At 33.1% G+C, this 17,111-nt stretch overlaps 1 protein-coding gene across 1 annotated transcript; it reads left to right on the plus strand.

Annotated features, from left to right (window-relative positions):
- The first annotated feature begins 9,457 nt into the window (after positions 1-9,457).
- LOC110101601 (patatin-like protein 3) lies at positions 9,458-11,054 on the plus strand. Its single transcript, XM_020829568.1, has 5 exons — positions 9,458-9,589; positions 9,704-9,885; positions 10,245-10,317; positions 10,417-10,719; positions 10,809-11,054. Exons 1-5 carry the CDS (start codon positions 9,458-9,460, stop codon positions 11,052-11,054), a joined length of 936 nt encoding a protein of 311 aa, XP_020685227.1.
- Positions 11,055-17,111: the final 6,057 nt, after the last annotated feature.

Raw genomic sequence — 17,111 nt, forward strand, 5'->3', positions numbered from 1 at the left:
AATCTCCTACTACTCCTTTCTTTCCAAATAAAGTAGATAGAACAACACGTAAATAGCAGATATAGATTTTTAATCGGCTATTGAGCACAAAATTCGTCGTCAATCCACTCAAAGAGATGAAGGATCTTAGGTCTAAAAAGAACTCTCTTAGTGCAAGGCATGCGTTCAGCTATAATAGCAAAGGAATAAGAGCATTCAAAACATAGGCCAGTTACGCTTTCAGGGTGCTCATGACACAAGCTGCAAGTTCACAAAACAGTAATGTTTTTTTAAGCAAAGCATATGCAGTTTTCAAACCCCCAACAATAAAAAGCCATGTATAACACGAGTATCTCAATGCATGCTTGGAATGTCAAACCAGATTATACCAAATGCACCTTGACAAATAAGAGTAATACTCATTAACATAATTTTTAAATTAGATGTTGTTCTAGTTCCCCTAAATTAAACAAGAGTTTATGCTTTCTAGAATTGGGATCTCATTAATATCATTGCAAAAAGAAGGGGACATATGATCAGGAAGAGCCCATAACCTTCCCGAAATGAAATTCCTAAGATGAGCACCATAATTTGTGGCATTGAGCAATAAGTGCCCTTCAGATGATTCCTCTAACTTGCAATTATGATACCAGTGGTCCCATTGCACAGAGATGGTGCATGGGGAGTAATCTAAAGAGAATATTAGCCTTAGCAGCAATAGCTATGTTACACACAGCTTCCCAAACATTTGAAGCATAGCATGGGGCGGGACGCCATGGAGAGGTATATATATTAGTAAGCCAAGAAGATAGTGGAGAGTCTGTGTTGTACATCATGAGTATAAATAAACAGTTGAAAGAAAATTGGATAGCATGCAATGAAGGCGGGCCCAAACCCCCATTTGCTTAGGCTTGCACACCGTATCCCATGAAACCATATGAGTTTTTTTACTAGCAATCGAATCCCCAAAAAATAGGAACTTAGAGCAAGCTTTCTTGAAGAATTTAATTATAGTTTTTGGTAAAATAACTTCATATATCCAATAAACAATAGAGTTCAAAATGGTGTATTTCAGAAATTGCAAACGGCCAGCAAAAGATAGAAGACTGGTCTTTGCTTCTACTCTTTTTTTTCAAGTCTTTCTCTTTTTTTTTTCTTTTCGGCGGCTTTGCGGGATTTGGCCGGACTCCTTTTGCACTGAGAACTTGTACACGAGCCATCGTTGCTCGGATTGGAGGCATACAATCTACTACTTTTAATCTATTAAAGGACAATGGAATCCCCAAGTAAGAAATCTTTGGACTGATAATGTGAATTGAAAGCGCTTGACAAATAGCTTCCTAATTAGTCAAGTTCCTAGGCAGCATGACAGAGCTTTTGTCTAAGTTAACATGAAGGTCAGTGGCATTTACAAAAGAATTTAGGATGCTTGTCAATTTGTTACAATTCTCTATAGTAGCTTCACCAAAAACAAGCACATCGGTTGCATATAGAAGGTGTGAGAGAGTGTACCAATCCAAAGAGATCCCTTTGAAGCCTCATTCATCTAATAGAGTAGAGAAGCATCCATGACCAAACAAAAAAGATAAGGTATGAGGGGGCATCCTTTCCTTAAGCTGGTAGAAGAAGAGAAATAGCCCTCGAGAGCACCATTAATCACAATAAAGAAGTTCACATCAGTTATACAAACTTTAATACAACTCACAAAAATATTAGGGAATCCTTTCTAAATTTGTCTAGCAATCAAAAATTCCCTAGGTACAATGTAAAAAGCTTTACGTGTATCCCTTTTGTGAGCTAGGGTAAGAACTTCATTAGTAAGTAAGATGTTGTTTGTAGACATCCTAGACTTAATAAATCCCGGTTAATTATCCTAGGCATGATAGGCTTAATTCTATTGGAAATAACATTGGCTATAATTTTGTAAAGAGTGTTACACATAGCTATAAGCCTAAAATCAGAGAAAGACACGTCATTTTTGTTTTTAGGGATAAGGGCAAGTGTCGTCGCTTTAACACCACTAGGAAGATACCCTTTAGAGAAAAATGATCTCACCGTTTTACAAATCATAGGACTAATAATATTTCATCCATATTTATAATAGTGAAAGTTAAATCCGTCCCAACCCAGAGTTGAGGAGGATGACCCCAAAAAGATCACCTTTCTAATCTCCTCTTACGAGACAAATTGAGTGATGTGAGTGGTGTAGTTAGCAGGAAAAGCAACACCAATGGGAAACAAGCCAACATCCAAGTTGGAAGGAGGAATAGGATTGTATATTGCTTGAAAGTGTTGAATGATAGAATTAATCACATCATTTATGTCAGAGTTGGGAGAGGTGGCAAGCAAGTTCACAGCCGCCTTGATGATACCCTTTTTGCTTCTTATTTTTGCATATTAAAACTTAAGATCTTCCTCACCATGTTTAAGCCATTTAACTTTTGCTCTTTGAATAATCTAGGAAGCAAGAATCCTAGAGAATTCAGATAGTTTGTGATTAATATATTTCATAGATGCATTAAGGATAGGATCATTCAGATCAGCATGAATCTTCCCCATACAATCCATTTGTTGATTGTGTAACTCATCAAAGTGAGACTTGATCATAGAAGAGTGAGGACAGACCACCAACTTAATATCACTATTTAACTGTTTAACTTTATCACTCAAAGGTTCGCTTAAGTTTTTATCTCTCAACGATGGTTTTTTCTGTTTAGGTTTTCCTGCTTCAAAGATTTGGACATGGCATGGTCTAGAGGTGTTTGGTCCCTCCTTGGAAAGTCTTTTGTACTTCAAAAATGATATCCTAAGTTTAAGCCTAAGAGAGAAAACTTCACATCAGTTCCTATTTGGATAAAAATCCACGATCTTCCACTGGCTTGTTGGAATTCAGAGGGGATCTCAATAATTGAGAGTAAGGTAGGGGTGCCCCTTGCCGTCGACACTCTTACAACTTAAAAGACTCGACTTACTTTTGCAAAAGTGGGTGTGCTTGTGGATAGTAAGGCGACTTATTCGGAGGAAATATTGGTCTCTCTTGACAAAGATGTTATCGGATTGAAGGTTCAATACGAATGGAGACCTACTCCATGTGAGCATTGTAAGTCTCTTGTTTATTATACTTATTTATGTCCCTCCAAACCTCAAACATAAGAGTACGGTCACCCACCCACCTCTGCTCCAATGGCTAGTCCACCTAGAGGCAGAAGTTTTAGTCGTAATCCTAGAAGTCGACATCCCTCTATTGTGCATGTTTGAAAAACCAATTCAACCAGTAGCCACACACATGCATCACCCATTAGGAATCTCGCCACATCAGTCACAAACCCTCGCCACCCATCTACCAACCCGCAATAAGCAATTATCACCAATTCCATTGGTCAGCCTTTTCACTATCAACCCCACTCCCCTTCACCTCAGCAACCTCTCATAAATCCATCCTCTGATTTAGTAATTAATTTTCCCCTTGTCAACTTTGGTGCTCATGATACTAAGCACAATATTGTCCCTAACCTCAATTCTCCCACGGTTGGGGATACTTCTTCTTCAACAAGTGCTTCTCAAAGTTAAATTGTGACTTCGCCCCCTGGTGTCTTATCACCAAACAAGTTTGAAGTTCTCCAAACACAGTCAGAGCTAAGTAAACCTCCTGACTCTTCTGTTTGTGATGAATTGGTTACAAAATCCCATAAGGCCCAGGAAATTGTTCAACAAAATTTTAACCTTGTCATGACCAAAAAATCTGTTAGGGGAAAGCATGCCAAAAAGCCCCCACCTCCCTCTGTTTCTTGATGTTATTATCGTCCATTATGACAAGGAATATCAGGGGGTATAATCGGCCTGGTAAAGTCTTGTGTTGCAAATTACTGTCCGAGTTATTTAAAATGTATATGCTTTGTATATTGGAGAATATGATTCATTTTGCCTCTCACCATAATCCCTTTTCAAAATATCTCACTCTCTATTTTTTCAATGAAAATAGCTGTAACAATTTTGGTCAATCTACTTCAGGGCATAATGGGTTAAATGGAATCTCAGTAAGATAAATTCTCTCCCTGTTCACATTACTCAGCTTATTTCAGGCTCTATCAAGGTTGCCTCCTTCCCACCATTCCAACTCACTATTATTTATGCCTCTAATAACTGTGTTGAAAGAAAAGATCTTTAGTCTCATATTACACAGATTGCTCCACCTCAAGATGTTCATTGAATACTTATGGGGGATTTTAACTGCTATCATGTCAAATCTGAAAAATTCGAGGGCACGGCTCTCTCTCAAAGTTCTTTAGTAGATTTTAATACCATGATTTTTTATAATTGTTTAATGGATCTTCAATATGTGGGTTGCACTTATATATGGTTTAATTAGCATCCTGACAATCCGACACACATTAAACTTGATAACCAATTATGGGAGGGTGGAGGATTTTAGCTCAAGGCATGATGAAATAAAAAGAGATTGACACACATATCTTAACATTTATATATGTTTATATATCAATGCATAAGTATTTATGTTTGCTTGTCTTTTTTTTTTTTTGATTTGTCCTACGTTTTCTTTATGACCAGGGCAATGATGTGGCCACTTTTTGCTCACCACCTGGTCGACCGCGGCTTGTTGACAACCTTTGGTGGTACTTCTTTTTGTTATGATTTGTGGTTTTTTGGGTTATGAGATTTAATTTGTCTATTTCATCGGTGTGGATTATTATTTAATTCCTCCTATGGATGGTATTTGCCTAGCTACTAGGTGGTTGCATAAAGCGTCTTTGCCAATGACTGAGCTCGAATTGCTTTTTCCTTCATTATTGATTCATGTATCTCTTTTGCTTTAGCTATGTATTTTTGACTTTGCCCTTTGTAGGACTTATTTGTATCCTTCCCTTTATGAATGATTTTTTTTCCTTTCAAAAGCACAAAAAAAATACATGTATGTAAAGTCAGTGGTTGACAAACATTGTATGTTGATAAAAAACATAAGCTGGCCGACGACATGTAGTCGATGTGGAATATCAAAAGTTAGTGTTTATGTGTGCTAACTTAATGATTCTTTAGATATGAAGGGAGATCATACAATCAAGAAAATAGATGAATTGTTAATGGATTACAATCATTGGCAAGCATCTAGTGACAATGAGCATATGAAATGAGATAATAGTGAGAAACCATCTTGATTTTTATATTAATATGAGAGAAGATTATACAACTTTAAAGTTAATTATTAAATATCAATAGCATACAAATGTTGTATGTTTGTTATTAGCAAGCATTAGATGAATGACTGAAGATAAACTTTAGCAATCAAGTAAAAATAGACACTCACATTGGTCATTCTATTCATATGAGAGTGGTCGTGCATGCGAGAAGTTGGATGTTAAACATTGATGGATCACAAATGTCAAACTTCTTTCGTTGGCAGACATCCAACAATGTTTTATAAAGAATATTAGAAGTTGAGTGATTACAAGCAGTTCGCTTTGTGGTTGTAGTCATCAAATATCAATTTTGGACAAATGTTGATTAACTATCAATGACAAGTATTAACCAATAGGCAACGATGGGAATCAACATCTTTAGACAAATTACAACGAGCGACATGCATATACGATTGACAAGCTGCATCAAGAGAAACAACAATCATTGATGTTAGTCAAAAGTTGACATCATGCATAACAAGATGAATATTGAAAGCGAAGAGAAGAACAAAGATTTGGAATTCTCTATGAATTTCATTTTTTTTTTCTTTCATTGATGAAATTTCACTTTAAATAGGTAGAAACTATTCCTATTTATGAATTTCATGAGAGAATATTTTGGTCAGAGAATTTGATTTAAGTTATTAATAATTAATTAAAGAGTTGATAAAATGAATAAAAGCATAATTAAATTTGAGAGAGTAGTAATAAAAATGCAAATCGATTTGTACTGGCCCCACCCTCATATTCTACAATAAGGCCTACATTTGTTATATTTAAATATATATAATTTGTATTTTTTAATGGAGGAATATTTATGTCGCTGAGGACATAAATTTCTTTAATTACACAATGACTAAGCGTGAATGGCTTTTTCCTTCATTATTGATTCATGTATCTCTTTTGCTTTAGCTATGTATTTTTGACTTTGCCCTTTGTAGGACTTATTTGTATCCTTCCCTTTATGAATGATTTTTTTTCCTTTCAAAAGCACAAAAAAAATACATGTATGTAAAGTCAGTGGTTGACAAACATTGTATGTTGATAAAAAACATAAGCTGGCCGACGACATGTAGTCGATGTGGAATATCAAAAGTTAGTGTTTATGTGTGCTAACTTAATGATTCTTTAGATATGAAGGGAGATCATACAATCAAGAAAATAGATGAATTGTTAATGGATTACAATCATTGGCAAGCATCTAGTGACAATGAGCATATGAAATGAGAGAATAGTGAGAAACCATCTTGATTTTTATATTAATATGAGAGAAGATTATACAACTTTAAAGTTAAGTATTAAATATCAATAGCATACAAATGTTGTATGTTTATTATTAGCAAGCATCAGATGTGACTAAAGATAAACTTTAGCAATCAAGTAAAAATAGACACTCAAATTGGTCATTATATTCATATGAGAGTGGTCGTGCATGCGAGAAGTTGGATGTTAAACATTGATGGATCACAAATGTCAAACTTCGTTCATTGGAAGACATCCAACAATGTTTAATAAAGAATAGTAGAAGTTGAGCGATTACAAGCAATTCGCTTTGTGGTTCTTCTTGCCAGAGAAGAGAACAAGCGATCGAGAAGGTGAGTGTTATATATTAGTTGTTTTTAGTCATCAAATATCAGTTTTGGACAAATGTTGATTAACTATCAAAGCATTAACCAATAAGCAACGATGGGAATCAACATCTTTAGACAAATAACAACGGGCGACATATACGATTGACAAGCTGCATCAAGAGAAACAACAATCATTGATGTTAGTCAAAAGTTGACATCATGCATAACAAGATGAATATTCTTGAAAGCGAAGAACAAAGATTTGGAATTCTCTATGAATTTCATTTTTTTTTCTTTCATTGATGAAATTTCACTTTAGAAACTATTCCTATTTATGGATTTCATGAGAGAATATTTTGGCCAGAGACTTTGATTTATGTTATTAATAATTAATTAAAGAGTTTAAAATGAATAAAAACATAATTAAATTTGAGAGAGTAGTAATAAAAATGCAAATCGATTTGTACTGGCCCCACACTCATATTCTACAATAAGGCCTACATTTGTTATATTTAAATATATATATTTTGTATTTTTTTAATGGAGGAATATTTATGTCGCTGAGGACATAAATTTCTTTAATTACATATTTGAACTTTGAAGTTTCATCAATACGGAAGCTCCATCGGTCTTAACACAACTCTTAGCTGGCAATTTTATCAGAAACATACAAATCTTTTTGGTTACTTATGAGTAGGGGTGTAAGTGGGTCGACTAAGTTTGAAATTGGCTCTCTAACGAGCTCGTGAGCCTAGTTTATCGAGTTTGAGCTCGAGCTTGTAATTGAGCTCATTTACTAAATGAGTTAGAGTTCGAACTTATTCTAACTTTGCTCATTAGCAAGCTGAGCTACTCGATTTTAAAATATAGTTTTAAAACTTTTAATATACAATTTTCTTAAGAATTTTTTAAATAATAAAAAATTGAGCTTCATAAACGAGTCCAGTTCGAGCTTTTCAATCGAGCCGAGCTTGAAATGCGTGAACTTGAGTAATAGAGCTATTACCCAAGCTTGTTTTTACAGATCGAGTCAAGTTCGTGTTCATTAAACGAGCTCGAGCTCCATTTGAGATCAAGTTGAGTTTCATATGAGCTAAACGAGCTCAGCTCGATAATGCTACTACTCGATCGACTAGACAAATCATTTACACCCCTACTTAGACATCCATATTTTCTTTAATTCAATTTGAAAGATGAATAAAGCTTGGCTAAGGTTATTTAATCCTTTATATAAACATGTGAATTAGCCCAATAAAATATATGAGCCAATAAATAATAAATTAAAATAATAATGATAATTATTTAATATGAATTGAACCAACAGTGATGCTTATCAAGCTTAAGGTTTTGTTTGGGACGGCTTTATTCCTGCTTCTTAAAGCAGCTTTTTAGTACAATTTTTTTTTTTATTTTGTAATAAAAAGCTGCTTTGAAAAGCAGAAAGAAAGTCGTCTCAAATAAAGCCTAAGTTAAGGCGAGAAAGCAACTACATTGTTAATTAGTTGTCATTCTTTAAACGTGCAAGACCAAGAATGGCTCCTCTCCTTGTTTTAATTAAGATCCTCGATTGATGGCTGACTAAATATTTTATTTTTTAAATTATAACTAATATTTTATATACATGTTTTCAACTATCCTTATCTATAAGAAAAATTATTCTGTGCGAAAATCGGATGCCGTTCAAACGTCAATCAGAATGTATCACATCAATTTTTTTTGTGTACCGATGTTGTGTACTAGGTGACGTGCTGCATTCTGATTGGCCTCTGAACCATCCGATGTCCGCACAAAATAATTTCTCTATCTATAAAGGGAGGATCTTAGAGTAAAAAGTAGGGGATTTTAAAATTTAGGCTTTTTATGAAAAAGGGATACATGGTAAAATTTTAATGAATTCGTTTTTCACTTCATAGTTTATTTTTGATGTATTGCAAATTCATTCAGTTTTGGATGAATTCCTTTTTCACTCCAAGTTGTCGTCGCTGGCCATCACCATCATTTTCTTTACATTATATTCATTTCATTACAAGGCCAAATGAATAATAATAATCTCATGTGGTCTACATTCATCCAAAATTCATAATAAAATTTTAATCCTTATGTGCCTAATTTTTATGAAATTCTTAATAATTTGATCGTGCTACCTACAAATATATGATTTTTTTAATGGGTATTAATTTTGTAATTAAGAGAAAATTTGATCCCGTCTGTGCTGATCATTTTTTAAAAAAGTTATCCTTAATTGAATCTCAACGACATATATTTATATTCTATGTTGTTAAGCTTTAAAAAAATAAATAAATAAAAAATAAAGAAAGAAAGAAAGAAAAAAAGATAATGGACGAAGTCCACATAGTTTCCAGAAAGACTGTGTTCTCAAACAAACGACTTGGCCAAGTTCAAAGCACAGTTAAGCAAATTTTCTACAAAATAATTAGCACTAATTAAACTGTTAGCATGCGATTAATTCAAATTTCAATCACACGTGTTTGGCTAAGACATCTAAGACACGCTTTCTTAGTGATTTACCCGGTACAAATCCTTTGGTAGACAAGTCTATAAAAACACAAATCATCTTTGCCACAATAAGAACAAGTTAAAGCCAGAGATTTATAACTATCTGCTAATCTCTTCAATTAGCTTCATTATAGCCCTTCTTAGCTTTACTGAATAAGATTTCCAAAGCTTAAGCTGATCAATAGCGTTGAAACAATGGCGAGCAACTTCGAAATCTCCTCTCCTCGCTCTCAAGGTAGTCTTGTTACAGTTCTAAGCATAGACGGAGGAGGGGTGAGAGGAATTATTCCAGGAATCATTCTTGCCTTTCTTGAATCCAAGCTTCAAGTATGAATTTTTTTTTCTCTAATGATCTGCTTAATTATGAGTTAATCTGTTTTCTTTTCTTAAACTTTTTGGAAGTATAATTAATTAAGAGACGGGGTTGGGCTATAATTACAGGAGCTTGATGGAGAGGAAGCAAGGCTTGCAGACTATTTTGATGTGATTGCTGGAACAAGCACTGGTGGTTTAGTGACCACAATGCTAACTGCTCCTAATAAGAGTAATCGGCCAATGTATTCAGCCAAAGATATCAAAGATTTCTATTTAAAGCAATCGCCTAAGATCTTTCCTCAAAATGGGTTAGTTGAATCATAACTACTTTATTGGGCTTCATTTATGACGATTTTCTTACTGTTTTTTAAAGCAACTTTTTAATATAAAAACTAAAAACTGCTTTAAGAAGCAGTACGAAAACTGTCCCAAACTAAACCTTAATTTCTTCATTTGGGACTTTATTATAAGAGATTGTTCATAAAAACTGTATCTAAGCTTTGCACTCTCATATATTTTATCAATCTGCTGAAACTCTTTTCAACAAAAAACTAGCTTATTTTTATGCCTATTAGCAGCAGGTTAAAAGACTCAAGTTGCAGGAAATACAGTCACATATTTCAGAAAAGAAACACAATAAGAAAGATAAATTAATTTTATGTTAATTTTTATCTGAAGACTCAAATGGCAATACTCGAAGCTTCAATCTCATTGATGGTGGACTTGCAGCAAATAATCCAGTATGTTCATTTCTCATCAGTTCAAAGAAAAATATATAAAACTATATAAATTTATATTTATATATATATATATATATATATATTTATGAATTTATACAGACTTTGCTTGCCATGAATATTGTGAGCAAGAACATTTTCCTGGAAAGACAAGACTACTTTCCTATAAATCCAGTGGAATACAGCAAGTTTCTTGTACTTTCTGTTGGTACTGGATCAGCCAAGGCAGAAGAGAACTACAATGCAAAAGATGCAGCTAAGTGGGGAGTGCTTCGATGGCTATATAACAATGGTGGCACGCCTATCATCGACATATATTCACAAGCAAGTGCAGACATGGTTGATATCATGACTTGCATTCTCTTCAAAACTCTACATTCAGAGAACAATTATCTTCGCATTCAGGTAAAAATAAGAAGAAGAAGAAGCTCTAATATTTGGTGTGAAGTAGTTTTAAGAAAGAGATTAATTTGTTTAAAATTGTGATTAAACAGGATGACACATTGATGGGGAGCACATCATCAGTGGACATCTCAACGACAGAGAACTTAGAAGAGTTGGTGAAGATTGGAGAGAATTTGATTGAGAAGAATGTGTCGAGGGTGAATATAGAGACTGGGATATATGAGCCTGTCAAAGGTGGAGGAACTAATGAAGAAGCCTTGATTCACTTTGCACACTTACTTTCAAAGGAAAGGAAGAGAAGAATTAATGGTACAAAAATGGCAGCCGCTGCTTAACATGTTATCATTCATTAGTTTGCTTGTTGTACAATTCTATTGGATTTTGACTTAGGACGATCTTTCTCTAACTGCTCCTTAATTAGTTAAAAAAAATTTCATTTTTGTATTAACTAATTGTTTCAAAAAGCAGTAAGAAAACTGTACCAAATAAAAGACATGATTCCTTGAACTTAGTATATCAATTCATAAAATTGTTTCATAATCAAGTGATATAATATATAAATGAGTTTTCTACTACATGCAAGCAACAAAATTAAGCTAATTATGAGCATCAATAAATGACACAATATGAACTCTACATAAAAAATTCAAATTCGAGTTCACACAATTAGTTTTTTGAGTCGTGTTCGATTCCAAAATATTGAACTGTTCAATTATTTATGGGGTTTGGAGAGTCGAAAAGCTGATTTTAACTAAGCAGATCACCCTAAAGCACAGGAGGGTGAGTCCATGAGAATTAATGGTGTAAAAATGACATATAGAAATCATATATATTTTTATAATACATGCTATTTAAATGGGTTAGGACATCCTACCTAATTTTTATCTATTTTTTAATTGCATTTGTTCATATAAAAATATTTATACATAATTTATTTTTCCAGCGGATTTCATTAATATTGTTTTCTAAAAGTGATAATATAGAAAAATATACAGCGGTGAATTAACCAAAAAAAGGTTCATACTTACTAGAATTATTTAACAATGTATTAAAATATTGTAAATAGTCAAGAAAAAAATAAGAGCATAAAAGCCAGCGGCCATTATTCTGTGTCGCACTCAGAAATACAGAATGCTGATTGCCAGCATATTAATCCACATTACTCCAAACGGATATATATATATAATATATAACTCGTACAACACTCGGACGCGAATTTACAAACTCTACCGCCGCGTATATTCTAACACGCAACAAGTATATATATATATGATCAATGAACACCAATGTTTTTTACGTGGAAAACCCGGAAGAGGGAAAAAACCACAGGGCCTCGTCCAGTTGTAAATTTCAACTAGTATTTGTTTGAAGTACAAAGGTTGATCCGTTTTACAAATCAAGACGATCAGTTTACATTCAACTTCTCACAAAATTACAAAGTTCTGCAAATTCCCGGCGTTTCCCGAAAATTCAGCAGAGTTCCGGCGTCTTCAGGCGGTGAGAAAAGCTCCGGCGGTGGTCGAGGAGGAGCTTCTTCTTTATATTCCTTCTTCTCTTCTTCTCTTCTTCTTCTCTCTTCACTTGATTATAGCCATCAAAAATAATTTTTGAAGCCTCTTACAAGCCAAAACCAAGTCATCCTCGCTAGTCTTGAACTCTTGATCTGCTTCCTCTTAAAATCCTTAGAATCTTTGAAATCTCCCTATCAAATTCATATAAAACATTTATATCATAAACTCATTCCCCAAAGTATAGAAGCAAATAAGGTCAGACCAAATTCCCTTGGCCTAGTTTTGGTAGGGGTGTCAATTTCGGGTTACAGGTCTGGTTCGGGTCTAACCCGAAATTGATTCGCACTATTCGGATCAACCCAAACCCAACATGTTTTTTCAAACGGGTCAATTTTCCATAACCGAACCCGACCCGCTTTAGGTCCGAGTCAACCCGACATGACCCAAATAACACAGAGCCGACAAAAAATTGCTATTTTTTTGTCAAAAAAAGGGTCAATCTCTAATTTTTGAGTAAAAAATGGGTCAATATCGGATTTCCGGGTCAAAACGGATAAATTTTGGGTTTATGAGTCAAATCGAACCCGACCAGTTTCGGGTCCGGGTTGACCCTAACAAAAAATTTTCTGTTCAGATTTTCAGCTCGTGTCAAATACTGACAACCCTAAGTTTTGGTACGCCCACCTCCATAGCCCAACTGAAAACATTCCATTTCACATCATATCTAGATCAAATCTTCACATTAAGCTACTTCTTCATATCCATTTGTAACCATTTTTGTAGACACTAGTTTAAATGCATGTTCACATGGTGCACACGAATAAAAAATTAAAAATAAAAAATATATAATAAATTAAAAAAATGGCATGTTGTATAAGAGATATTAAATTCTATATCAATATTAAATATAATAATTGCATACATATGGATGATTTATATTTAATCAATAGGCATATATAAACTTCTATTATCATTGCAATATGCTAATTAAAATTAAATGAAAAATAAAAAATAGGCTTATGTATGACCAAAGGTTTTCTAATTGATTGATTGATTGAAATCAATATAGCATGCATGAGATGATTAAATTAGTTACTCAAAAAAAAAAAAAAAAAAAAAGCTTATCATAGAAAAAAGTAAGCTTATCATAGAGCATTAGGTACCTACAAAAGCAGAAATTTATCATGCAAACAATAATGAATGACCATAATTAGAAATACTAATAGTTAGTAGCAATTAAACAAAATTCTTGTAAATTGAATTAAGATAGACTAGAATAATTTATTAGATAAATCTTCCACATCTGAATGAGCCTATAACAAAACATAAGAAGATATAATAACATTATTAAAAAAGATAAAGTACGCTTAAGAAAAACTCATTGGATTTCAACCATATGAGTTTTATATTGTGTAATATAGATCATAAACTTGAGTAATGAATGCATCATCTTTCTTAATGTAATCAAAAGAAAACACAATTCAGACTTATTTCATATTCCATGAAAGAAGCTTTTACTGTTAGAAGAAATCCAAGAAACATATAGACTCTAATGACAATGACATAAAATTAACCTTATTTGCAATCTACCAACTTGATTTGATTAACTTCCACAAAAATACAATAAAGAACACTCAGTATGTAAAAAACACTGTTTTGTGGCTAGTGTTGTGGCACGATGGTTGAGGGCAGTCATGCCTTCCCACGAGAAGCCATGTTCGAGTTGTTCAACGTGCCCACAAAAAGAAGTTGTTTGACCATTCAAATTTTAATAAAAGTGAATGAATGATATTGGCATCCCCTTCTACTTAGAAAAAAAACTTCAAGTATGAGAACAATGAGGTCTCGATGAGACGAATAAAAACTTTTAACAGTAACATGGATGTAAAGTCATGCAATTGTCCAAATATGCTCCCCACAAGAATTCATGCAGTCCAAATTAATAAAAGAATAACATTACATAATTTCAAATTTTAAAATCAAATATATTATTTAAATTGAAAATAACTCACTTCAATAAACCCTAATTTAAACATTCAGTAAATAATACTTCATTAGCAATGATTCCAATTACCAACTTTTCACAATAACCACCAAATAATAATAATGTGACGCATAAAATGCAAATAATGAATAATATTAGATTGGGTAACTATTTCATTGATAGAATTATGAAAATATTTACAATTCATGTCATACTACCATAGAAAAAAAATTACAAAGTTATGATTATATATCTCAGCTTCAAAAGATACAAAGCTTAAGAAAGAGGAAATCTTATATACTTGACACCACAATTGTCCAAAAAGAGTAAAAGTGCTATTAATTATTTTAACCATGTCATCCTATGTCTAATAAGTGTCATGAAGCTAATAGTACCAACACAAATACAATCAAAACCAAGCCATTCAATTGTAATCCTTCATTGCAAAACTTTAAGATTCAATGGCTATTAGCTACCTGACCATATTGATGCATACATATGCAAGCAAATATGAATGTTTAAATAAAAAATAGAAAAACTATGGCATACAAGGCCATAGACAGGCAACCAATGATCCAAAATCTGTTTTATCCAAAGAATATTGCTCGAAATCCCAACCTGCAAGATGATGTATATTGAACACTCCGATGTGTTTATCATATCCAGCAAATAGTTTACATATTTTTTTTTAGAAAAGTGTATGTAAGAAAATATGTTTTACTATAATTCAATAATTTGCAAGCATACACTAAATAATTCATACTTTAACAAAGGAATATTTCATTTATAATGCATAAAATTATAGAAATATTCACAATTAATAGATTTTCACCCTAGCTAAAATTATAGAATCATGACCATATATCTCAACTTAAAAAAAATTAGAAGCTTAAGAAAGAAAAATATTTCATAATTAATTTCACAAGTGTAAAAATAGAGCAATAGCATTGCAAGTTATTTCAATCATGGCATCATATTCCCTATAAATGCTACAAGCAAATATAACCAACCCAAATACGACTAGAACTAAATCATAAAAAAATATTGATGTACTTTGTGTAATATATATTTTAAATGTTAATAAAAATATAAAAGTAAATTAATCAAATTATTTATCATAATGTTCATTATGAATTTTAATCACATTTTTATCTCTATTACTATATATAAAGATGCTTTATTTATCATATAAGCTTTTAAACACGCATTAATTGAGTATTTTTATAAAGAATTATAGAGGTTAAGAGTTCGTTTCATATTTTCAAGTTTTTCAAAATCATGTAATTAAATTTATTAAAAACAATCTGAAGATGCTCAATCCTGAGTGCTTGAATTTGTATTATCATAATAACAATGATAATACAATTAATTTATCTATACTTCTTTTTCATAAAAAAAAATCTAAACGCACATTAATTAAGTATTTTTAATAAGAAGAGATAATTAACCTGTAAAACTTACAGCATGATAGATGCTTAGAAGTTCTAAAATGGATGTGTTTCTTCCAACCTTAGGGGGTGTTTGGTATAGAATTTACCCATCATTTTTAGTAGGATTTACGGTAAATCCAGCCAAACGCAAATAGGGGCACCGTAAATCCGGCAAATCCATAAATCTAGGATTTGCGGATTTACGCCATAAATCCGGTAAATCATTCTAAATTGTAATCCCTTTTCTATTTGAATTTAACGCAACTTACACTTGCCGAAGTTCTTCCTGCGGCGCCCGTGTCGCGATGTGCTGCCCGAGCTCTTTATGTACATGGAGGAAGACGCAACTTCTTCTTCATTCTGCGCCCTAGCCGCTCCAGAAGCAGTATCGCTGGATCTCACTCAACCCCGTGCAGGTGCCCAGCTGAATTTTTTTTCTTCCCGAGCGCGACAGAGCATAAAGGTCTCCCGAGCGCGACAGAGCATAAATGTCCCTTTTTATTTTTAAGCATATGTGATGATTCAAAATTATTCTTCTTCCCGAGCGTGACTAGCTTTCAATTTTTTTTATTGGCATTTTATTTGAAGTTCAAGAAAATACCACTTATTTAGGGAGCAATGATATAATTTGGCTTAGGATATCCAACTCTTGATCTTTAGTTGAACTCATAACAACATAAGTTTCAACTTTGTCCTAATTGAATTGTAGTATATTTTTAGAATTGTCGAAAGTATTGTAATAATTTGATTGACAAATATAATACAATGCGAAGTTAATTAAGAGTTTTGTTGATCCCATGTCATGTCAACGTGCGAATAAATATATGCTCTTATAATATAAATCTAAGTTTCGTCCATATAAATGTAGCATGTGTGAGCGACAACGAGTCATCAAATGCTATCTACATATGTAAGACCAGCAAAAATTCTTAAAGGAAACTTAAAAAAAATGTACTTGTTTGCACAACTTTTAAAGTTCATATAATTAATATCCTCGTTAATGTCTGACATAAATGCTGAAATTTCTAAAAAGGCAAAGGAGTTGGACGTGCAAGCTTTAGTAACCCACATTGTGCTGGTGATGACATCTCTATTTGCTATGGCCAACCCAAAAGTACAACTTGAAATCCTAAGTGGCCAGAAGATTATAATGTCATACTTGGTGAGCTGCTATTGGAATAATATGTTAATGGAAATTTTTGTAATGGGAATATGCGAAAGGAACAATGAATTATCTTAGTAGCTGTATTAAACATGCGTCTTGGATCAAACTACACCGACTCTTCCATAACAAACACTGATAAGTGTGGAAATGGACCCAAGTCCAAGGCTACGTACAAAAAAATCTTACGAGGGTTGCACATGCTTATAGTTATCGACAGTTGTGTGAATTGTTTCAGCATTCACTAGAGATAGTTAGCAGAAACTTCAATATTGTTCTACATGCTATTGTATCATTCGCGGATG

Source organism: Dendrobium catenatum, unplaced genomic scaffold, assembly GCF_001605985.2.
Source record: "Dendrobium catenatum unplaced genomic scaffold, ASM160598v2 fragScaff_scaffold_1209, whole genome shotgun sequence".
In the NCBI taxonomy this organism is placed as follows: Eukaryota; Viridiplantae; Streptophyta; class Magnoliopsida; order Asparagales; family Orchidaceae; genus Dendrobium; species Dendrobium catenatum.